Source organism: Urocampus carinirostris, chromosome 15, assembly GCF_059441175.1.
Source record: "Urocampus carinirostris isolate Australia breed hairy pipefish chromosome 15, RoL_Ucar_1.0, whole genome shotgun sequence".
Taxonomy (NCBI): domain Eukaryota; kingdom Metazoa; phylum Chordata; class Actinopteri; order Syngnathiformes; family Syngnathidae; genus Urocampus; species Urocampus carinirostris.
The window spans coordinates 37,897,440-37,919,001 of NC_142363.1; the positions used below are offsets into that span (position 1 = coordinate 37,897,440).

A 21,562-nucleotide genomic window follows, 5' to 3' on the forward strand; every position below is an offset into this window, starting at 1 on the left:
GTCGTCAGAAGTCAACGGAGCCTCCTCTCACTTTGTATTTTCCCTCAGCCCGGTATCCAAAACGTATTAAGCCGTCACGGAACCACGTTGCGAGAAACGGGGCAGAAGAAACACGACCGCGGAAGCGGCTTCACTCGCGAGTGCGGTGAAATCGCCGCCGCCGCCTCGTCTCTCATCCATTTTGCACGCGGCTCGATTCCTGCACGTGTTTTAAAAGCTTTTTCCCCCGCGTCTGCTCGACGTCGGCCGAGCTGCGCCGATGTCGGCGTGACGCGCGAGTTACAAATGCCGGCCGAGCGCTAAACCTGTCGCACGCACGCGAGAGTCGTTATCTGGTACTGTGAGCGCGAAAAAAGAAAATGAGAGGTGCGTCGTCTGGCAAATGAAATCAAGGAAATGAGGTGGAAAATATTGGCAGGATTTTCACTTTCGACCCCCGATTGTTTGAGTAATGTTGGCCTAAAATTCCAATCCGAGACGTACCCAAAAGTGCATTGAATGCCGGTCTTGAACAGGTTTAGAGAATATGGACGCTTTTGGTCTCTTTTGCAAGATAACACTCTGAAGTTCTGTCTGAAACTGGAATCATCACTGCGAGCGCTACTTACATGAAATCATCCGAGTGGGAAAGTTTTTCTTCTCGCCTGAATTTTGTTTGCAATGATATGCCTGCAGACGGGTGTGGCATGGAAAACAGCGGAGACGATAGCTTAAAGCCTTACCTGGTACCTTGACAAATTTGATCACAGTCTGAAAATCTAAACCTTGTATTTTACACATTTTCCCAAGGGTTTCCAAAAGTGGAGACAGCTACTTTACTACACTCAAACATTTGCAAATGTGTATTTGACTTTGGGCGTTTTTTAGCCATCGTGAAAGAATTGTAAATGTTTGACTTCTGGTGCGTGTCATAATGGAGCCTAAATATGAATCACATATTGCCTTGTGCGTATAATTTTCGGATCCGTTTGGAATACACCACCGGAAAATGCCCTAAAGTTATGTTGGAAATTTCATCGGCTAACCGGATTAATCAGATTTCTATTTATCTGTTGGCATTATGGTGTGTTTTGGTGTCAATATCCGACACTGATGGATTCTCTGAATTGTCTTTGATGCAACGAAGATGTTTTCGTGGACACTCGAAGAAGACAGCCAGGGGACGTTAAGGTGGCTCTCTAGTTTTGTGAATCTTGTTTCAGACTGGTCAGAATGTTTCTCTGATGAGTATATTTTGAAATGATATCTCGAATTCCAAGAGTTTGCACTTTCCAATGATATGTGGCGTGACGTATTTCAGTGACTGGTGACATCCTACAGACACGGATTTGTTTATCAAAAGTACAGCGGAACGTTAAGGGTTTAAATCTCTTCCATTTACTGTACACAACATTTAGTTTTTTCCATAGCATTTTTGTGAGACCCTAGGACAGGGGTGGGCAAACTAAAGCCCGAGGGCCACATGCATCTGGCCCGCCAGCCAGAGTCAAAATATGACAATATTAACAAAGGAAATAAAATACTACTAATAGAAAAACTGTTTTTAATGCCAATTTGTCCCATTTTACCCTTAAAAAATGACTAAACAGAAATACTAAAAAACATGGTATTTAATCGCTATAAAACTTAATATCAGTGTTAAAAACAGGGTCCTGATATATTAATTTGCTTTCATTCTGATACATACTGACAGTACTGAAATACCCCCCCAAAAAAACTACTATGGTACAGTATGTTTTTTTTTTTTTATATATAAAAATCTCATTCCCCCTCCCTCTGCATCCACCTGTCACACCACACGACCAGCTCAAGTCACATCACACTTCAGGTAAATTGAGGACAAAAAAAAAAAAAAACTTTGAATCCATATATATGTATATCTTACGCATGTAGTACTAACTATTGTGTTATTTTAATGTTTTTATTTGGGGTAATGGAAGTCCGGAAAGCATGAGCTAAGCATTTGCATTGATTTCTATTCGTCAGTTTCAAATGAATCCCCACTATTCAAAACATATTGATGACGCATCTTAGGGTTAAAAAAATAACTCAAATGTAAAAACGTACTCATGATTTAAGTCGACTTGATATTGAATCGGCGAAGACATTTGAAGTCCGTGCTAAACAGCTAAGTTAATGATCCCATTTGCATCTACACTTTTGCGATTCTTTTCTCTCAAATGAAAATAAATTGACGATTATTCAACAACAACAACAAAATCTAGCCCTAAACTCTTAAAGGGATTATATGATATTATTATATTACAACTCGTACAAACCAGGGCCATTTTATAGAAAAGGTTGTAAACAAGCGTAGCCTGGACTAAAATTGATATTGAGCGCCAAAAAGATCACATTTTTGTCATTTTTAATTGGAATAAATGTTTGTCATATGTGTATATATTACGATATATTTGGAGCAAAATTCAAGAGTATTTTTCTTTTTCTCGACCTAACGTGTATATCGCTGTCAATCATGTGTCAGGTTTCCCGGTTAACCAATCAGATGCCGGGAGGCGTTCCCGTAAATCGTATGTTCGAGTCACTAGTAATTAGGCAACTGGTGCTTAGACACAAGCATTTTCATAATGTGGTAAAAAAAAAAATCTAAAACATGACGAAAGAGAGTTTTTGAGTAAGTGAGGTACTTTTTGTGTAACAAATATGAATACTTCACAGTTTCATTTCTTTGAGTTTAGTCTGACCAAAGACGCTAATAGCGATTAGCATGCTAACGCTAACCCGCTACCCTTGGGTTATGAAGTCATGAAGATGAGAAACGGATTTTCAATTAAAGAGAGACTTTCGATTCGCAGTGGACTGAAGAAAACACCTTTGGAACTTTCATCGCCAGGTAATTATTTTTAACAATTATTTTAGCTCATTATTTCCCCCCAGTAGTTTAACTTGGCTTTATCCAACATGGTGTAATAGTGCCACCTAGTGTTAATCTGTCAACTGCTTTTAAAACTGTATTGACAGATGTGATTGTGATTGAAGACTTGAATCTCGTTAATACGGGTGCTTGAAATCCTTGAAGATGCTTAAATTTAATGTTGTGTTTTGAAATATTGAAAAGTGCTTGAATTTTGAGCAAAGTGCTTGCAAATGCTTGAACTCGTGTTTTTGAACAAGTCTACTTAACCCTTGCGTTGACCTTATTTTAAGGATCAACTTTGTACTTTTTTAAACAGCTTACAGATGTGCTTAAAAACACTATTTTTTTCTACTTTTACGACCAATCTAGGAAAAGTCATTACATGTAACGATAATGAAATATCATTAAAAAAAAATCCTGGGTTTTTAACAACTTAGAGGTGGGTCATTTTGACCCGAAGACAGCAGGAGGGTTAAAATGACGCCAACGCCGCTCTCTGGTGCACTTCTTCCCTCGTGATAAACTGCAGCTGGCATTAGTTTGTATGACATTGTCCAAAGAAGCGCATGCTAAGCCTAAATATGGCACTAAAATGTGAAATAGTACAAGGATGACCTATCAATTATGGACATTTATTATGGGTCATTGGAAAAATGAAAGTAGCATTTCCCAGTTGTGAATTGTAATGGAAGGAACTTCCTGCAACTGAAAATGTAAGCGTCATAATACTGTCATGTTTACCCGACACCTGTATGGGGAGAGATTTACTCTAGATCTAAAAAACATTTGTCTTGATAAATGCACACACAGGATTAAAATAGCATATGTAAATTGCTGATTTTTTTCCTTTCAATGATACTGAAGAAATTGGAAAATAGTCTTCCTTTAAGATTGCTTGAATATGTCCATGAAATAAGAGTACGAACCCTGTACTTATTTCTATCTGCTTTTGACATATTGCCATGTACTTTCAATTAAGATCTGTTTGTTGTGAAAATGATCCTTATGTGAGCAACACGATTGACTTAAATAGAATAAACAAAAAGTGATGCCGATTCACTTTTGTCATTAAATTGGGATTCCCCCCCAAAAAAATCTTCAAGTGAAGCAAATTTCTTGCAATAATCATTAACTTTGATAAGGGTTTTTTGTTTTTACGAACCACCAATGTGACTGCTTATACAGACAAAAAATGATTCTGGGGACTTTTTAAACATTTAGAAAGAGTTGTAAATGTTTGACTTCCGCGTCCCTATCCCTATTGCGGATACTTGCGCATAATAATAGTGCGTAAAATGAATCACCAGTGACGTTGCGCACATTTATTTTGGGGTATATTTTGAATGTACTTCGTACATCTGCGTTTCATTCTATTCAGAATTTCACTGTCTAATCAATGTGTCAATCATCATTTGAATCGGTCACTACTGGCTTATGGTATTCGAAGCTAAAGGAGGGGATATCCGATTTATCAATACTGCCCACCTTAGGCTAATGCGAGCTGGGGAGCAAGAAATAAAGCCTGCGATTGGTCGAGAGTAGTGTCACTCATAAGGTCAGAGGCCAACTCAATTTTATAAGTCTGCTTATTTGTAAATGGGAATTATAGGGCAAAAGGGACTGATTGCAACAAGGAACATCCAACCGTGCGTTTTTTTTTTTGTCTGGAGCGTTTCGGGGTTACCTATTAAATTGTCGCTCCTCTCTTGTATTGTATCGTCCCGGCTATTCCCCCAAAAAAGTATGTCTTTTTTGTTGTATTTCAAATTTTGTACATGAAGGTTTGCAATTACTAAAGTGGAAAAATGCAATGAAATGGAGATGCGTCAACTGAAATACCAGCGACGGTATGTCAATGAACATGTGCTATCGTAAATAACCTATAGTGAGTTAGTGACGAAGAAAATAAAGTATTTGTGTGTAAAATCCAAAAATGTGGGCACTAAAATGTGAAATGGTTTAAGTTATGGCCATTTATAATGGGCCGTGCAAAAACTGAAGGTAGCATTTCCCAGTTGTGAATTGGAATGAAAAGCAATATGACATGACAGAGAGCAATGATATTTTACATTTTTATTTGTTAAATATCGGACCTTATTTTCTGCCTTCAAGTGAAATGTACACTACTTTGATTTTAATTTAATTTAATAGATTTTTTGGTACAATTCAAAAATATATATTTTTGTATAAATGGAATGTGCAAAGAAATGCATTAACATTTTTTTTAAATGCCCAATAACAGGCCTACATTCTTTTTTCCTCAGACCGGGTGGAAACATATGTTGGCCTGGAGAGGACTGGGGGCCACCAGGCTGTACTTGCCCAAGACACACCAGAGAAAATGGTGCCTCCATCACCTGTGTGCTCAAGGATCCAACCAACCAATTGCTGAGGTATGTGATTGCAGACTGGTTTGTATTTTTGATTTTATTGTATTTACCATTCCAATATTATTTTTCCTCCTCAAATTTTTGAATCCATGTGGCCCGCATATGAAAAATGTAACCGACCCTACGATAGACTGTAAGGACACCCCAAAAATCACTCCCAAATTATATAGAAATATCATCTTTTAATGGGTGACTTGTTGATTCACGGACACAATCAGAAAATAATCAGAGGCGGGCAAGAAACAAAGTCTCAAATCACAGAAATATCTATTTTTGTATATCTTTATAAAAAATACATTATTCGAGTAAAGTTCATTTGGGATTTTTATTTTTTGCTATTAGCAGTTTGGGATCACACTGATCCATGCTACCGTTAGAATTAGCCCATTTCCGACAAATCGACGGAGCCATAATTGTGAAAGATGTCTTCGTTCAACCTCATGATTCCTTTTTGGCGCCTCTGGTCGCAACAAAAAGCATTTTAATTCATTGTGATAAAACCTGCTTTCATCTCAAAATACAGTTGTGTGTTTAGCACAAATTATAATAAATATAAAAAAAATTATACAAAAACTTCAAGAAAACGTCATTTAAAAAACAAATTTCAAGTCTAGGTTGGGTTTTGAATGCATTTATCAATCACAATTTAATTTGTCTAAATACACGCCGAAAATGAATAAATGTAGAATTATTAGTCTGTTTAATTATTGGTAATTATTTTATGCCGTACCCCCAAAAACTTTTCTAGAGCTTCTGAAATCATTTGAAATGTGGGACAGTTCAAATTTGCTTCCCGGTCGTAGATTGAATTCATTTCGATTATTTGATCCAAAGGTTAAAACCGAGCTATAATCGTTCTTTTGCTACATTGAAAATCTACATTGTACAATCCCATCAAAACCCAACCCAGTCATTTTTTTAAGACTGAACTCATTGGGGTGTCAAAAGAGTGATTTGGTCGCTACGGCAACAAGGTGGATGAAACAACGAAAAATGTCATGAAAGTCCTCGCTCATTCGGTCAACTATTTACAAAGGCAGACTTGACATTATTTACACACACTACATACAGTGAGCAGTAAAAACAAAACCATTTGAATGCAGAATGTCCCAAAACAAACGTTCTCATTTCTTGAACTCAACCAATCCATTTGATTTTCATGGCAATGATTCTCAATTCAGCATTTGCATAATCCTATGTCCAGTTTTTTCAAATATTTTCTGAGGTACTCGGTTATCCTCACGCAGCGCTTTGTGTATAAGACTCACAAGATGGTGCTACGAGCTAATAGCTTCTACCAAGTTTAGCCTGGGTTGTTCTACCGTTCTACCGAGAGGCTTCAGGGTTCTGTTTGGAACAATAATGTACTCATCAAATGAAACGATGTATTTGCTGCAACTTAAAGGACAATTCAATTCAACGATGAATACATTGGCTAATTAGAGTCTGAAATCCAGAACCAACAGGCTCAAGGATAGCTTCTTCCATCAGGCTGTCAGGATTCTCTCCCTGGACTACTCCTTCCCAACACTCTGCCTTCTGCCAAATCAATCCTAATCTGCTCTATTTAGATATCGCCTTATACTTCACTTTAACCTCTCTGTATTTTATATGCATGCTTTTTTTGGCCTTGTTGTTGTTCGTATTGTCTTATTGCATGTTTACACGTGGGTAAAGTTGAAAATCGTTGAAATGGCGCCATCAAACTATTTTTCTATCAGACTGTTCATTAGCTTCCTAATCAAAAAGTTGACTTTTATTGGTGCATAGTGGCATTTTTGGGTCAACAAATTTAAAGAAACGCGTCAGAAGGGAATCCAGATGGTTAAAGAGATCCCTTGAAATCATTTTAATCACGTTTGCTGCAAAATGTTGGGAATCACCGAGCTAGCGCAATAACATCGAATCGGGACGCGGTGCTCTCGGCGGGGACGCGCAAATGGCCCACACGCCGCACCTTGCGCCCATTTCCCTCTTTGTGTGCCTCAGCCGCCGCTTTCATGCCCCCCGGCCGCCCACCCGACGGGTGCGAGCCCTGCTAATTGGCTGTCAAAAGCCTGCAGGTGAGAACTGGCGCCCGCAACTGCGCCAGGGAAGGCTTCGCTTCAGCTAACTCTGACTGACGCCAACTAAAAAAGAAACCAAAGAAAAGACATGCCAGAATATATTGTCTTGTTCCATAAATTGACGCCGTTCAGATCCCGTTTGTGGTATTTTTGCGCCAGTAGGATGATTAGGATCGACTCTCGTGAGGGCAAACGCTGTACTGGTTGACACGAGCATGCTACTAGAAGTGGCGAGAACATTTTGTTTGTAGTACAGGGGTGCTCCTTATGCAGATCAAATCTATTCCGTGCCTTGTATTTGTTGCAGCACGCAGCCATCCAGTGGTTAAACGCAGCATGAACATCAACGCCGCACATGCGGCGCAGTAACGAATCGGAGACCTTCAAATGTTGAATTATAAATGTTTTTCGACGGAAACTTTTGAGGATTATTTGATGAAGATTTCACATTATATGTAATGAATACATTGTATTTCAATATTGTAAAATGTATGACATTGGAGTTTATCCTTACGCCTTACAAAAATAAATCAGGTACAGTATGTTAAAATCAATTCACCAAACTGCAGTACGCCATTACTTATCATTTTTTGCACGTTTAGACAAAAACATATAAATAAGGTATTGGGTTGATATTTATTAAAATTGGACTATTGTATTATGTACTTTTGGTTAGTTGTATTTATTTAAGCGTGGAATGAGAAATATGGTCAGTAATCCATTCCTCCAATCTTTATCTGTTTTTGTTCTTGTTGTCGTAAAAGAATGTACTAAAAACCCTCGGTACATTTGAAAATACTATTTTTTGTAAGTCGCTGGTATGCTAAAAAAACATGAGCACCCCTGCGCTACTAGCACTTGTAGCACTCAACTATCAACTAATAGAAGTTTTATTCACTATGTAGGCATCGGGATTTCCTCGGTATCAATCCTCAGATTCATGCACTAGTTTACATTTCTATCGCGCTCGTCGAAATGTTTGTTTTTGTTTGCGGTCCTCGTTAAGGCGCTTTTCATTTCATGCTAAACGGTAGAGCCCCCGGATAGGGTCTCCTGCCCTGCGGTATTTTCACTTAAAGGTGTGGAAGAGGCTGTTTTTTCAGCCCCTCTTTAAGGCATTTTCCTCACTATACCACATAAACAAAACAGTATTTTGTGTGTACAAAACCTTATCCCCCTCTATATGGCAATTTTGTCTTGCAAAAAAAAGGCCTGAATGGATTCGCGTCATATCCTGGAGATCTTCTGTACTATTGCTACCATACGAGCAAAATATGAAGTAAGATTGTTTCATATCCGTTCGTGCAAACGAGTGTATCCTTGAACCTCTTGTCAAATCTATTAATACCAAAGAATACAGGATTTAATCGTGTATTTGTGCAATTAAACGATCTGTATTTTGGACATTGCATGAGGTCAATTTTCACCCGGCTTCAGATGGGTCAGGAAACAAAACAAAACAAAAAAAACTTCAGGCAGTCACGTTGGTCTCAGTGTTATCATACATTTGCTTTAAAAAAAGAAACGGAATAAAAAGGACACCAAAAAAGTTCCGACGGTCCCGAGTCGTAGGAAGTAGACGGATCCTCCGCCGTCCGAACGATTCACACATTCCAGGAAGAAAAAGTTCCGAGACGGCGCGTTTAAAAATAAGGGCGAGCGCCAGCCGGTCCCCGGTTGTCATAGCGACCGCTCAGCCCAATCCTTTTCCTTTTTTTCCGTCCGGAAAGGGTCACTTGAAATGCAAGAGCGGTCTCGGCCGGCTACCAGCGGTTGATAATCTGGCTCATGTAGTCCTCGGTAGGGAGCCGGCTTCCCCCCGTCCCGGCCGCCTCCGTCCTGTCCTCCTCCGGGTCGTCGGGCTCCCGGCCCGGGGCCCGACGCGCCGGGGGCCACGATCCGGGACGGCCCTGCTGCATGTGGTTCTTGAGGCGTTGCGAGCGGCGCTCCTGCTGCCGGGTGTACTGGTAGCGCTGCTGAAAAAGATCCCGGGCGTAGTCGTAGAGATCCATGTCCAGCTCGTTCAGCTCCTCGATGCGCTGGACCTGCCGAAAAAAACCACGATTTTTATTCACTTTTGGTATTTTGACCATTAACGTCCGACAAATGTTTCATGATTTCGTGTCCGTCACAAAACGCACGAGGTTGAAGCCCCAGTGTGTCATATTTCACCACCAGATGGCACTGTATTGTTTTATGTTTTATATGAGCACAGCGTAGCAGAAAGATGCCAAAAAACAGAGCAGGTACCTTGGGTAAAAGAACCTATGATTATTTTAAAAATAAAAATGAACTTTGGTTTGGTAATTCATGTACTTTTTCCTAATGTTCAAATCAATGTATTTTTGTACTTCTGGGAGACACTTAATATTACACATTGTCCCTTAATAAACTGGGAGCTTATATTACCTTGCTTTCATTTCAATCTAAAAAGAAAACAATACTGTAAAGATAATAAAAAATACTACTGCAGTAATGCTATCATTCAAACTACTACAGTAACATTACCCCATAAACACAACGACAGTAATATTACAGAAATACTAAAGAAAAACGATAAAAATGCTTCTATGGAAACACTACGGGAAGAAAGCTACAGAAATACTCATAAAATCCCACTACAGTAGAGAAATATTACTACAGAAAAACGACAAAATTCTACTTGCAGAAGTATTACGACACAAAAACTGCAAAAATACAACTGCGTTCATTCTACAAAAGTTCTACTGTCTAAATACTACAAAAGTACTGAAGTAGTACTGCAATAATGAAATGAAATGAAATGAAATGATCTCCATTTCTATAGCGCTTTTTAAGTCAATGACCTCCCAAAGCGCTTCACATTTCCCAATAGCGGCCGTGATCTGTGCAGCAATGTAAGGCGCTAACCTGCTTATTGGGGGTATTGGGGGTTCAGTATCGGACCCAAGGACACTTCGACATGTAATACGGACAAGCCGGGATTCCAACTGGGATCCCTTAATCCTAAAACGATTAAGCTACTGAGCTACTGCCGCATAAAATGTACTATGCATATACTACAGAAAATACCCCAAAAATACGGCTACGGAAAGGCTATGAAAATACTACAGCAGACATACTACGAAAATACTACAGAATGACAACAAAAATCCAACTTGAAAAAATACTATAAAAAATAAAACTACAGTAATACTACAAAACTAAATATCAAACAATGTCCTTCCAACAGGGTCCTAACACATTGTTTTGCTTTAATTGTGATTGTTTCCAAACCAATTTGATGAAACTATCCACCCATCCATCCATTATCTGCACTGCTTATCCTCATTAGGGCCGCGGGGGCGCCGGAGCCCATCCCGGCTGTCTTCGGGCAGTGGGCAGGGGACACCCTGAACTGCTTGCCAGCCAATCGCAGGGCACACAGGGACAGGCAATTCGTTCGTTCATTCACACCTAAGGACAATTTGGAGCGGCCAATTCACCTCTTTGGAAAGTGGGAGGAAACTCACGCAAGCACGGGGAGAACATGCAAACTCCACACAGGAGGTTCAATCTCATGACCTCAGAACTGTGCTGCACACGCGCTAACCACTGTCCCACCGTGCTGCCCTTGATGAAACTAATCTATTTCAAAAGAAATATAACCTGTAGATGTCTGCATGTATTTTGAACCCAATGGGGGCCCCGACTACAATGAGTTGCCCGCCACTTCTTTAGCAGCTAACATGATATTTTTGGTGGTATCTTTTCGCCCAATCGTTATCCCCTCGACGAAATGCAGAACAGAGAATGTTTTTTTTCTGTTTTTCTATTCCTCCGAATGACGCCGTCCTCACCGTGGCGTTGTCCAGGTCCACGCCGGCGGCACGCGTGCTGTTGTACTGCACGAAGGGCCGAATGAAGCGCAGACGGAAGGTGCGCTCGAAGAGGAACTGGGTTTTTCTCTGGTACTCCGTCAGGCCGAAGAAAGCCATGTCGCGGAGGTTCTTCTTGGCCGAGTCCAGGAGGAGCTGGGCCCGACGCTTCTCCGGGACCGTGGACATGTTGTAGCAGCCCACCAGGCTCAGGTCCGCCAGCATGCGCACCTGAAGCGCAAAAATACCATCCAAATTGCATCCAATACGAAAGGAAGAAGAACAGAATGTGTATCGTTGAATAAATATTCTATTGATATCTTTGAAAATGATTGAAGAAAATTATTTTTTTCGGGTGAGTTAACATGGGAAATAAATATCAATAAAATAAAACAAAATTGCACAATTTATGGCAATGCCGATTCATCAAAAATGTCAGTTTTTTTAAAATACATATAAGATATAAATCATTTCATAAACAATGGCGCTATTTGCTACCGAGAAGATATTTTGTCAGAGTACTGAGTGTTGTGATAGATAAGTGTGCCGGTCGGCTGCAAAAATGGTCGTATGTGTCGCCAGACCCTGGATAAAAATAAATAAATAGCATCAGAAAAAAAAATTGCATTTGCTGGAAAAAATGAGAATCTGCTGGCTGTTGTCGTAAATATTGGTGGATTACATTGACTGAGTGCCGCCTGCGATACAATGTCTCACCCCATCTTCCTCAGTACTCTCAATGGGCTTCACCCACAACCCCTCCAACGGTTTCATCCCTCACAAGACAGTATTTAGTTCATACATCTCAAGTCGTTCTCCTTTAACCTGTGTCCAGTTATAACAGGTGTGCCCCAGGGCTCTGTCCTGGGGCCTCCCCTCTTCTTAACCTACTGCCATATCTTCTGTAAATTTTAACATCTCTTTCCACTGCTTTATAGCTAACACCCAACTTTTCCTATCCGGCAAACCCTTTGTTGTAGTTATTGTCTGTTTTTAATGATGTCGCTGTTTTTATTCTGTGTAGAGCGACCTTGGATGTCCTAAAAGATGCTTTGAAAAGAAATATTATTATTATTGCTGTGCTGACTGGCTGCCGCAATTGTCGTACGCATTGTCAAGCTGCTACATGCTGCTGTGCTAGACATCGAAAAATGAGCATCTGCTGATGAAAAATGGAGGATTTTCTGGCGTAAATCTGATGTTACTTGTATTGTTTTTGTGCATTTCTCCTCACGCGAAGCCTGACCTGTCTGTTGTTGGCCAGGTTGTAGGGGCAGTCCATGAACTGCTGCAGGGTGCAGCCCGACCAATCGGAGCCTTCGTAACAGGAAGGCAGCTCCTCCGGCGTCGGAGTGCGCCCGTCGCACATGTGCAACGAGGTTTTCCAGGTGGCCCCCCGTTGGACGTGACGCCATTCGCTCAGGTAACGAGAAACCGGGTCCCGTAGCAGTGTGATGTAATAGAACTTCCTGCAAAACAAGACATGACAACGTGAGCAGATAACCTTCAAAAGGGAACAGTTTAATCAATAAGAGGGTAAAAGTCAGTATTCAAACGAGCGCTAAAAAATAAAATGCTTCGCAGTCCTGCTTCTTGCCAGGAGGTGGCGCCAAGGGATCTTTTGGCCAACGTTGTGTAATATGTGATGATGCATCAAATAAATGAGAGCTTCAGGCAGGAAAATAAAGCGAGAGGGGCAAAATTTGGCAGGGAAAGCCTCAGTCGTCCAATCAAAAATGAGAAAAGGAGATAAAACTGCTGGCACGATCACATTTTTCTAGCTCCAAAAGAGTCGGGTCGGCCCCACCAGGGGAGATGACTCATCCTGCATGCAACGCTGACTTCTCTTTTCGAGGAGCTGTGCTTTTGTGTGCTCACGTACAAAAAAAATAATAATAATTTGATTCCAAACCGAATAGAATGCATCCTCTAATGGTCACCTATTTGATTCCGTTTTCTTTATTACACAAAAACTACGGGCAGCCGTCAGGAACCTAAAGCCCTTTTCACGCGTACACATCGCTCGGAGTTACAAATATACTCAAGCAATACACACAGCAATTATGATAAGCGCAGAGTCAAGTCAAGACCTGTTTATTTGTTTGGTCCTTAATCACAAAGAGTCTCAAAGGGCTGCACAAATCAAAGACTATTGCAAACCACAGACTATTATGACACCATCCCCTGATCTAGAACCTACATCAGAGCAAGGGAAAACTCAAAAACCTCAAGTCAGGTTATATTTATTTGTTTGGCCCTTAATCACAAAGAGTCTCCAAGGGCTGCACAGAGCACAGATGATTGCAAAGCACAGACTATTATGACACCATCACCCGATCTAAAATCGACATGAGGGCAAATAATACACAGATATTGTCAACATCAAATTTTGGTTATTCATATGGTATAGAATAGAAGTGTTTTAAGCTTAGATTGAAACATTTCCACTGAGGTTGAAGATCGGATCTCAGGGGGAAGAGCATTCCACAGCACCGGGGCCCCCAATGGAAAACACTGTCGGATTTCTTCTTGGCTCTTGGGACACTAATAGACCGGCATTTTCAGAGCGAAGGCTCCGGGCCGAAACATAGAACATATACTTTTTTATATGTACCTTATTTTGTTTTCATGGCACTATTGATACAATGCACTATTCTTTTTTATTGCACTTTTATTAGAACTTCGACCAATCTCCAAAAAACATGTTGCAATTATTATTTTTTTGCCTATTTATCGTGTTAGTCTATTATCTTTTTTCGTCTTCAAAGTCCTTATAAGACGTTTTACCCGAGAGGGTCATGTCTAATCTTATTACATAAAATGTTTCATAACGTTGATATCAATGACAGTAAAGGCAATACTATACATCTATCCATCCATTATCTGCAGTGCTTATCCTCAGTAGGGTTGCGGGGGTGTTGGAGCCCATCCCAGCTAGGGACAATGCCCCTAAAGACATAGCTATATACTTTGTCATTCAGTGAATGATGAAGCCCTCAAGATTTCAGGACACCTAACAGAAGTTTTAAACTCCATCCATCTATTCATTATCTGCACCCGGTGCGCACATAGCGCTAATAGTATGAACTGTTCGGTGCAGTATTTTGTGACACTTCTACAAATGAAGTCTGCTTGCACCTTCTTTTGAAACCACTATTCATACAAAATGAAGGTCAAAAAAAACTTAAGTAATTGTGTAAAGGAGACGAGTTATTTGTGGATATAGGACACAGGCTCCCGCATTATTCTTATTTCGTTAGTTTTATCCAAACATTTATTGTCACAAAGTGAAATAAAATGAGATTTTGTCTGGAGAGCGGGTAGGGTGGTTTTGCTCAATTTTGCCTTTAAAATATATTTTTCTCTCAAAAAATGCAAATATCATCTTTATATGATTCTTTGGGTCAAAAAGGTTCCCGACCCCTGGCCTAGGGAATAAATAAATGTAAAAAAATTTTAATTAAGAAAATGCAATGCTACACACATACTTTAATCCATGAAAATTGTTTTCATGATTTCTTTTTATCATATGCCGATGTTCGTCCGAAAAGGACGCAAGATGATGACATGTATTAAAGTCATATTTCTGGTTAAGTAGCAGTTAGCTGCATAAGCAAAATAGCGTTGATTTGTTAATAACCCAGATCATGAAGGACTCCAGATTGTGATCCCCCAAAATGATTTTGAGTTCCTGGTCTAGATTTAACCGCAAAAACAAAATAAAATCTGTTAACGGGGTCGCTAGCTGTATTAGTAAATAGCATCATGCGAGTAGTGATTACTAATCAGTTTAGTGGCTGCTGCCCGAGTTACAGACAACGAGTAATAATGCAATCATTGTTAACACTGTTGATAATTGTTAATGCTAGTAAGTGTGTTATTTTTTATGGTGAATCATCACTCTAAGTATTTTTTTCAAACGCTGTCCAGAAAGTAGATGCATTTCCGAAAGTTTTTGCAAGATTGGGCTCCAAAATTCGAAAGCTCGTCAAATCATCAGTTGTAGTATTGCTGTAGTTTTTGGTAGTATTTCTGTTGTAGTATTTTGCAGTATTTCTTTAGCATTTTTGTCATACAACTGTACTTGTATTTTTGGAGTCCGCCATACTAATTCTGCACTCGTATTTTTTTATTATAGTATGACTATAGTGGTGTTTTTTCGTATTAATGTAGAAGTATTTTTAAAGTACTCAGTTGTGTTTTTGTACTGCTGCTGAAGTATTTGTAGTATTTCCCTAGTAGTATTTTGTTGTATTTCTTTAGCATTTTTGCAATATTACTGTACTTGTATTTTTGTGTGTTGTAATATTTCTGGAGTAGCATTTTTGTAGTATTTCTGACGACTGTCTTTCCACGGCTGAGTTTTTGCCTTCCTGTCCTGGATACGTCTCCTATATTCGCAGTAGGAAATAGCATCACTTTGGTTGCTAGTTTGGCTTTAGTCACTAGCTTTCACTTCAGCAGTCATCGCAAATACATTTGACAGCTATTGCCCGTGTCACAGACCTTAAGAGTAATAATGCTAGCTTTGTGTGCACAGGGCATAGCTACTATTGCTAGTTTTTGATTTCTTTTGCCTTGATGCATGCTAAATCACGCAAATCTCAATGACATGTTTTGTAATTAAACCTCGCCTAGAAAGTGTATACATTTCCTAAATTTTCATATATATATTTTTGGGGGTAAAACATGAAGGATGGACATAAGGTCTTGCAAACAATGTTTTTCAAGTTGGCAAGGTAAAATGGTCTCAAATGTGCTCCAATGTTTTTCTATTTGTATATCTATATATTAATAATGCGTGTCTTTATTCTTTTGTTGATAGTCTAAAAAAGAAAGATGTTCTTAATCAGCCATGTTTTAGTAAAATAATCCAGATTGTAATTTGATTTTGAAAACAAATCAAGATATGATTCTTTGGTGGACAAAGAGGTTTTTTTGACTAGACGGCAAAACGGGTAGAAATAAAGCTGTCTTTTCAAATAAAGACTAATCGTACAAGATTCTTTTTTTTCTGGGTGAACTCCCGACTCAAAACCCGCCCCAAATCCCATCGATCTCTTCTTTATGTTTCCTGCTGACGCCGGGGGAAGAAGGGCGCATTAAAACGGGAGCCGCCCGCATTGTTGGGATTCCTCCGATGACATTATCACCGTTCCTAATGTTCCCCCGAGTCTGGAGCGTGCACGTGAGAGCGTGCACGTGAGAGCGTGCCCATTAAATCAGCGATGACATTTCCCTTCCCGTTCCCAGCCTGCATACCCCTGCAGAAAGGCTCTGCGGAAGGGGGAGGGGGTCGTTGGTGAAAAGAATCGGGATCTCGCTTCCGTCAGCAGAGAGACTTTTTTGTACATATTAGCTTTCTACACCTACTGAAAAATTTGATGTCGAAAAAGTGTGAGTGAGAATATTCTTCCCGGTGGGAATAAATTCCCCGGTCTGAAGCGGCATCAAGGAAAACACGAAGGAGGCGGAGAAGGCAGTCCTGAGAGTCGCAAAGGATTAGTTGTAAAAAGCGCCCGACGCACCAAGCTCTCTCCTCTTGTGGTTTCAAGTTGGGCTTCATCAGCGCCTGCCCAAACCACCAAAATGACTCTCCACCGCACGCTTGCCCCTTCGGGCGTCGGCTCCTGTCCAGATACGGAAGATCCCGGGATACGACACCAATCCCTTCCGAGTTGGGGATCGCCAAAGTGAAATTGTTGTACAGCGGGGGATAGTAACCTCAAGTGATGCAAACTGATATCTTCTGGACCTCCAGTACCCCAAATTAAAGAAATGATAGTCCATACTAATTATGTGTCATATAGGTGCATTTGATGAAACATTATAAATAGATATACATGTAAAGGAAGAATAACATTTTTTTCAAGTGACGTGACTTGAGCTGGTACAGTGGAGTCTGTGGGTGGATGCGGAAGAGGGAATAGATGCTGGATTAAAAATGAAACTTATTTAAACCTTCCGCTTGTGAGGATTGTCATGCCTTAAGAAGACTTTCTCACTTTGATCGCTTTTTTATTTTAACTTATTGTCCCGGTGATCGACTGGTTACGGCCATACGAACAGCGAACCGGCTTTTTTATACCACCTCAACCGATGGCAGACCTATTTTCAAACAATTTAAATAGATTTAATGTTGTGCATTTTCGGGCATGCAAAATGATATGTCGGAGGGGCGAAAAAAAACGTTTTATTCTACGCCATAAAGTGAAAATGGCGCTGTATCTCAGAGGTCTACTGTGCTGTTACGATGCCGCGACCTTGTGCAAATGAGGCAAATTGTGGCATTAGCATTCTAGCTTTTTTTTTTTTAATACTTCATTTTAGTGGCATCCGAACGCAATTCTCTTCTCCCCTCTTATGAGCTGGACATAAAAAAAGCTGGTCTGCACGGTGAATAAAGGTTTTATGGGGGTGACTGTTAGAGGCTGGCAAATAATTAGCTGGATATTATTTCCAGTGGGAAATGTTTAATGACAATGCACAATAAGCAGGGAGGGATGTCTGCAAAAATCCCCCTCATTTTAATAGCTCAACTAAAAAAAATACAATATTTCGACAAAGAGCGATAACGACCTTCTCCAAAAACCGTAAAATCTCCACATTCTAGAATTGGTGTTTTGAGGAGATATCTTGGGCAATAAATGAGTGACTGACAAGATATTAACACGATTATCGATGGAGGCGTTTCATCCACCGAAGCCTTTGTATTCGCCTATAGAGCCCGCACGATAGCGGCAAAATTCCACAGGACAAAGGACCTTGACCAAATGATTTGAAAACAATTGTGGACTCTAATGGCATTAAGTCATTTAAATCAACAATGAAGCAGAGGTTCCCAAAGTCGACCCGGGCTCAGACCCCTCTAAGTCGTTAAGAAGGTCGCGGACCCCCAAGCTCAACTCTCGCCGATAATGTAGAGCTGGATGCGGCGACTTCACCTCTTCACTGACATTCGAGTTGACACTTTAAAACGACGCGACCACAGTCAGAATCAAGTCCACTCCTGCCTCTTGTGCCACGCCTCTTCTTTCTCTCTTTCAACTAAACTACCGGCACCGTAGGGCTGGTCAGCGGCGCTGTCCGAATCACTCATCTGGGCTGGGTTCAGCAAAGGGTAGCTAAAATGAGAGACATGGCAGGATAGAGGAAAAATCTTTTTTTCAAGTACTTCAGAAAAATATTTTCTTACTACTCCACTTCTTCGCGCAGACCCCCTGGAAACACGTGCCTAATAGATTTACTACTCTCAATTCTAAACCCATGTGATGTAAAGACAGTCAATAAAATCATCATTAATGAAAAATAAACACTCCATTTACTTTTAAAGGACACTAGTCCAAAATTATATTATAAAGGTATACTAGAGTATTCTCTTGATTTTTGTGGATAATCTGTTCCCTAACCCTCCTGCTATCTATACATACATTTTCCCTATTCCCAGACATCTTAATGCTGCAAAGCACCGTGGGACTTGTAGTATGAACAAAAAGATGAATAGATGAATGATACACGCTAACTCTGGCTTACAATCCCAAAAGCCTTGTGTAATTGGTAGATTTCTCCGGGAAATTTCTGTTTTATTTTCTGCTCCGTAGACGAGAACGCAACAGTTGTTTACATCCATATATAGTGTGAGTCTATGCTTCTGGGAATCTTCATATGCTCGTAAACAGACGGGACGCAGCCACGGAGCTCACTTTGGAAGCAAACTTGCACGGTACGTTGTTGATTTTGGTGACATAAATGAAATCATCCTTTTATCAATGTCAGAAGTGAAATGCGCAAATGTCTTTTCCCGTAACGATGTCACTCGTTTTGGTATCGAGGTTATTTGTTATGTTACGGCTCCTGCATGCAAACGCCACGTATATGGAGTGATTCCAACGATGTGAGTCTTGTCAACGATGAATATCGCAGTCAATTTGAAGAGGTAAAATCCCAAATCGAATAAGATCATCTAGACCGCACGAGTCAACGTCTCGCCTTCGGACTCCGCATGAATAAATGTAAACATCGGCGGTCGAGGAGAAGGAAACTGTCGGCGCCGTCCGATAACGAGCACGGAGACGGACGGGTATCGACACCTCGGCCTCCGCCGACTCCGGGGTCGTCTTTTCTTCCCGGCGAGTCGATCGATGCCGGCCTCGGGGCGTAGACGACTCCCTCGCTTCACTTTTTTTTTGTCCGTCTTAAAGACACGGAGCAAAGGAAAGGCCGGGGGCAACGGCGAGTATCTGCCGTACACATGTCGGTGTTTCCTTTCCAGTGCAACGATCGCGGTCCTGACCATCGCACAGCTTTTCCAAAGTTTCATGACAATTACAGTTGGGAAATCACGCCCAAAACAAAGTATTCATTTTGTAGATCTGAACCTTAAGTCCCTCACATTTATGCACAACATCGCCATCAAATGCGATCTGATATTTCTTATAATCACACAAAAAGTTTTTGCTCTAACTAAAAGCACCCAAACATTGTTAGGTTTCCATATCATAGTGACGATGACTGAAAGGAGAGGAATAAGTAACTTAACATGATCCGATCGTTGTCAAAAACCACTCGGATGAAAAGAAATTGTGTCTTAAAGTAAAAATGGGCAGAGATCTATTGGTTTCCATATTTTTATGAGGATCGCATGCAAACAATGAGAGAAGGGGAAGAAACGAATGAAAAACAAAAAACCCAACATGGGGTTTGATGGGCTGGTATGGTCAGTTCTGGACTTGATTTTGTCTACAATTGGCCGTCTAAAATTAGGTTGTGTTGCGTGTCCAATGTGGACCGTCCATCCATTATCTGCACCGCTTATCCTCAGTAGGGTCGCGGGGGTGCCGGAGCCCATCCCAGCTATCTTCGGGCAGTGGGCAAGGGACAACCTTAACTGGTTGCCAGCCAGTCGCAGGGCTCACAGGGACAGACGATTCACCTAGGGACAATTTGGACCAATTAACCTAACATGCATGTTTTTGGAATGTGGGAAGAAACCGGAGCTCCCAGAGGAAACCCATGCAAGCACGGGGAGAACATGCAAACTCCACACAGGAGGTTTGATCTCATGACCTCAGAACTGTGCCGCACATGTGCGAACCACTGCGCCGCCATGGTGCCAATGTGGACCATATTTAGTCCAAATCTACTTGCTTATATTTTTAACTAGTCTTTTTTTCACTAGTCGAATCTAGTCTCCGTTTTTTGAACTGATCCCATTTGATCCAATCCAGTCCAAATATAGTCGTCCTTATTTTTAACTAGTCCAATTTGATCCAAATTTAGTCCAAATATAGTCGATTATGTTTTCAACCTGTCCAATTTGGTTCAAACATAGTTGCTTTTGTTTTTGATTAGCTGAATTTGGTCCAGTTCAAGTCCAAATCGAGTTGTTATTTTTAGTTTGTCCAATTTGATCCAAATGTAGTCGAAATATAGTATATTTCTACGAGTTCAAATTGGGCCAAATCAGTAGCTCAGGAGGTAGAGCGCTCGTCTTGAGATCAAGGGATCCCAGTTCGAATCCCGGCTTGTCCGGGTTACGTGTCGAAGTGTCCTTGAGTAAGACACTGAACCCCCAATACCCCCAATATGCAGGTTAGCGCCATACATGGCTGCACAGATCACGGCCGCTATTGGGAAATGTGTAGCGCAATGGAAAGCGCTTTGGGAAGTCATTGACTTGAAAAGCACTGTATAAATGCAGATCATTTCATTTTCATTTATCAAGTCCCAACCGAGTCACCGTGGTTTTTAAGAGTCCAAACTGGTCCAAATCTAGTCCAAATATAATATACAACTTTATTTATATCTGTACATTCAAGGAAACTGTGGGGGTCAGATGCATCGACATTTCGTTCTGTATACACGTGTACTAGAATGACAATAAAGTAGATCTGAATCTGAATATAACTTATCCAATTGGGTCCAAATGAATCCAAATATAATCACTATTGTTATATTAACGATTCTGTTAAAATCTCGTCCAAATCTAGTTGCCTTTCTTTTAAGTCAAGTCCTGTTTATTTGTGATGCTCTTAATCACAAAGAGTCTCAGAGGGCTGCACCGACTATTATGACAGTATCCCCTGATCTAAAACCTACATGAGGGCAAGGAAAAACTCAAAAAGCTCAACATGAGGAAAATGGAGAAACCTTGAGAAGGGACTGCACGTGAGGTCATCCCCTTCCAGGATGACCAGGCCAAAACACCGATATTGTCATCCAATTTGACCCAAATCTAGTCACTGTTATTTAAACTCGACGAATAATGCTCAATTCTCATCTGTTGTTCTTTGACTCGTCCAATTCGGTTCAAATGCAGTCCAAATTCAATCACTATTGTTTTGAACTCATCAAATGCGGCTCGAATGTCATAGAAAAAAATGCAATAACGGA

General features: G+C 40.5%; 1 protein-coding gene and 1 long non-coding RNA gene across 2 annotated transcripts in view; one reads left to right on the top strand and one right to left on the bottom strand.

The window, feature by feature from the left end:
- Window positions 1-2,522: 2,522 nt before the first annotated feature.
- Window positions 2,523-21,562, top strand: part of LOC148352362 (uncharacterized) — an 89,804-nt gene continuing 70,764 nt past the window's right edge. The window contains exons 1-3 of the long non-coding RNA XR_015852847.1: window positions 2,523-2,854; window positions 5,143-5,271; window positions 12,435-12,593. This is a non-coding gene — a long non-coding RNA (uncharacterized LOC148352362). The remainder of the gene's footprint in view (window positions 2,855-5,142; window positions 5,272-12,434; window positions 12,594-21,562) is intronic.
- Window positions 5,431-21,562, bottom strand: part of LOC148352363 (heparan-sulfate 6-O-sulfotransferase 1-A-like) — an 83,236-nt gene continuing 67,104 nt past the window's right edge. Inside the window, exons 2-4 of the mRNA XM_088354155.1 lie at window positions 12,417-12,639; window positions 11,153-11,401; window positions 5,431-9,379 (exon numbers count right to left, since the gene is read on the bottom strand). Coding sequence (XP_088210281.1) covers window positions 9,098-9,379; window positions 11,153-11,401; window positions 12,417-12,639 — 754 coding nt within the window. The 3' untranslated portion in view covers window positions 5,431-9,097. The remainder of the gene's footprint in view (window positions 9,380-11,152; window positions 11,402-12,416; window positions 12,640-21,562) is intronic.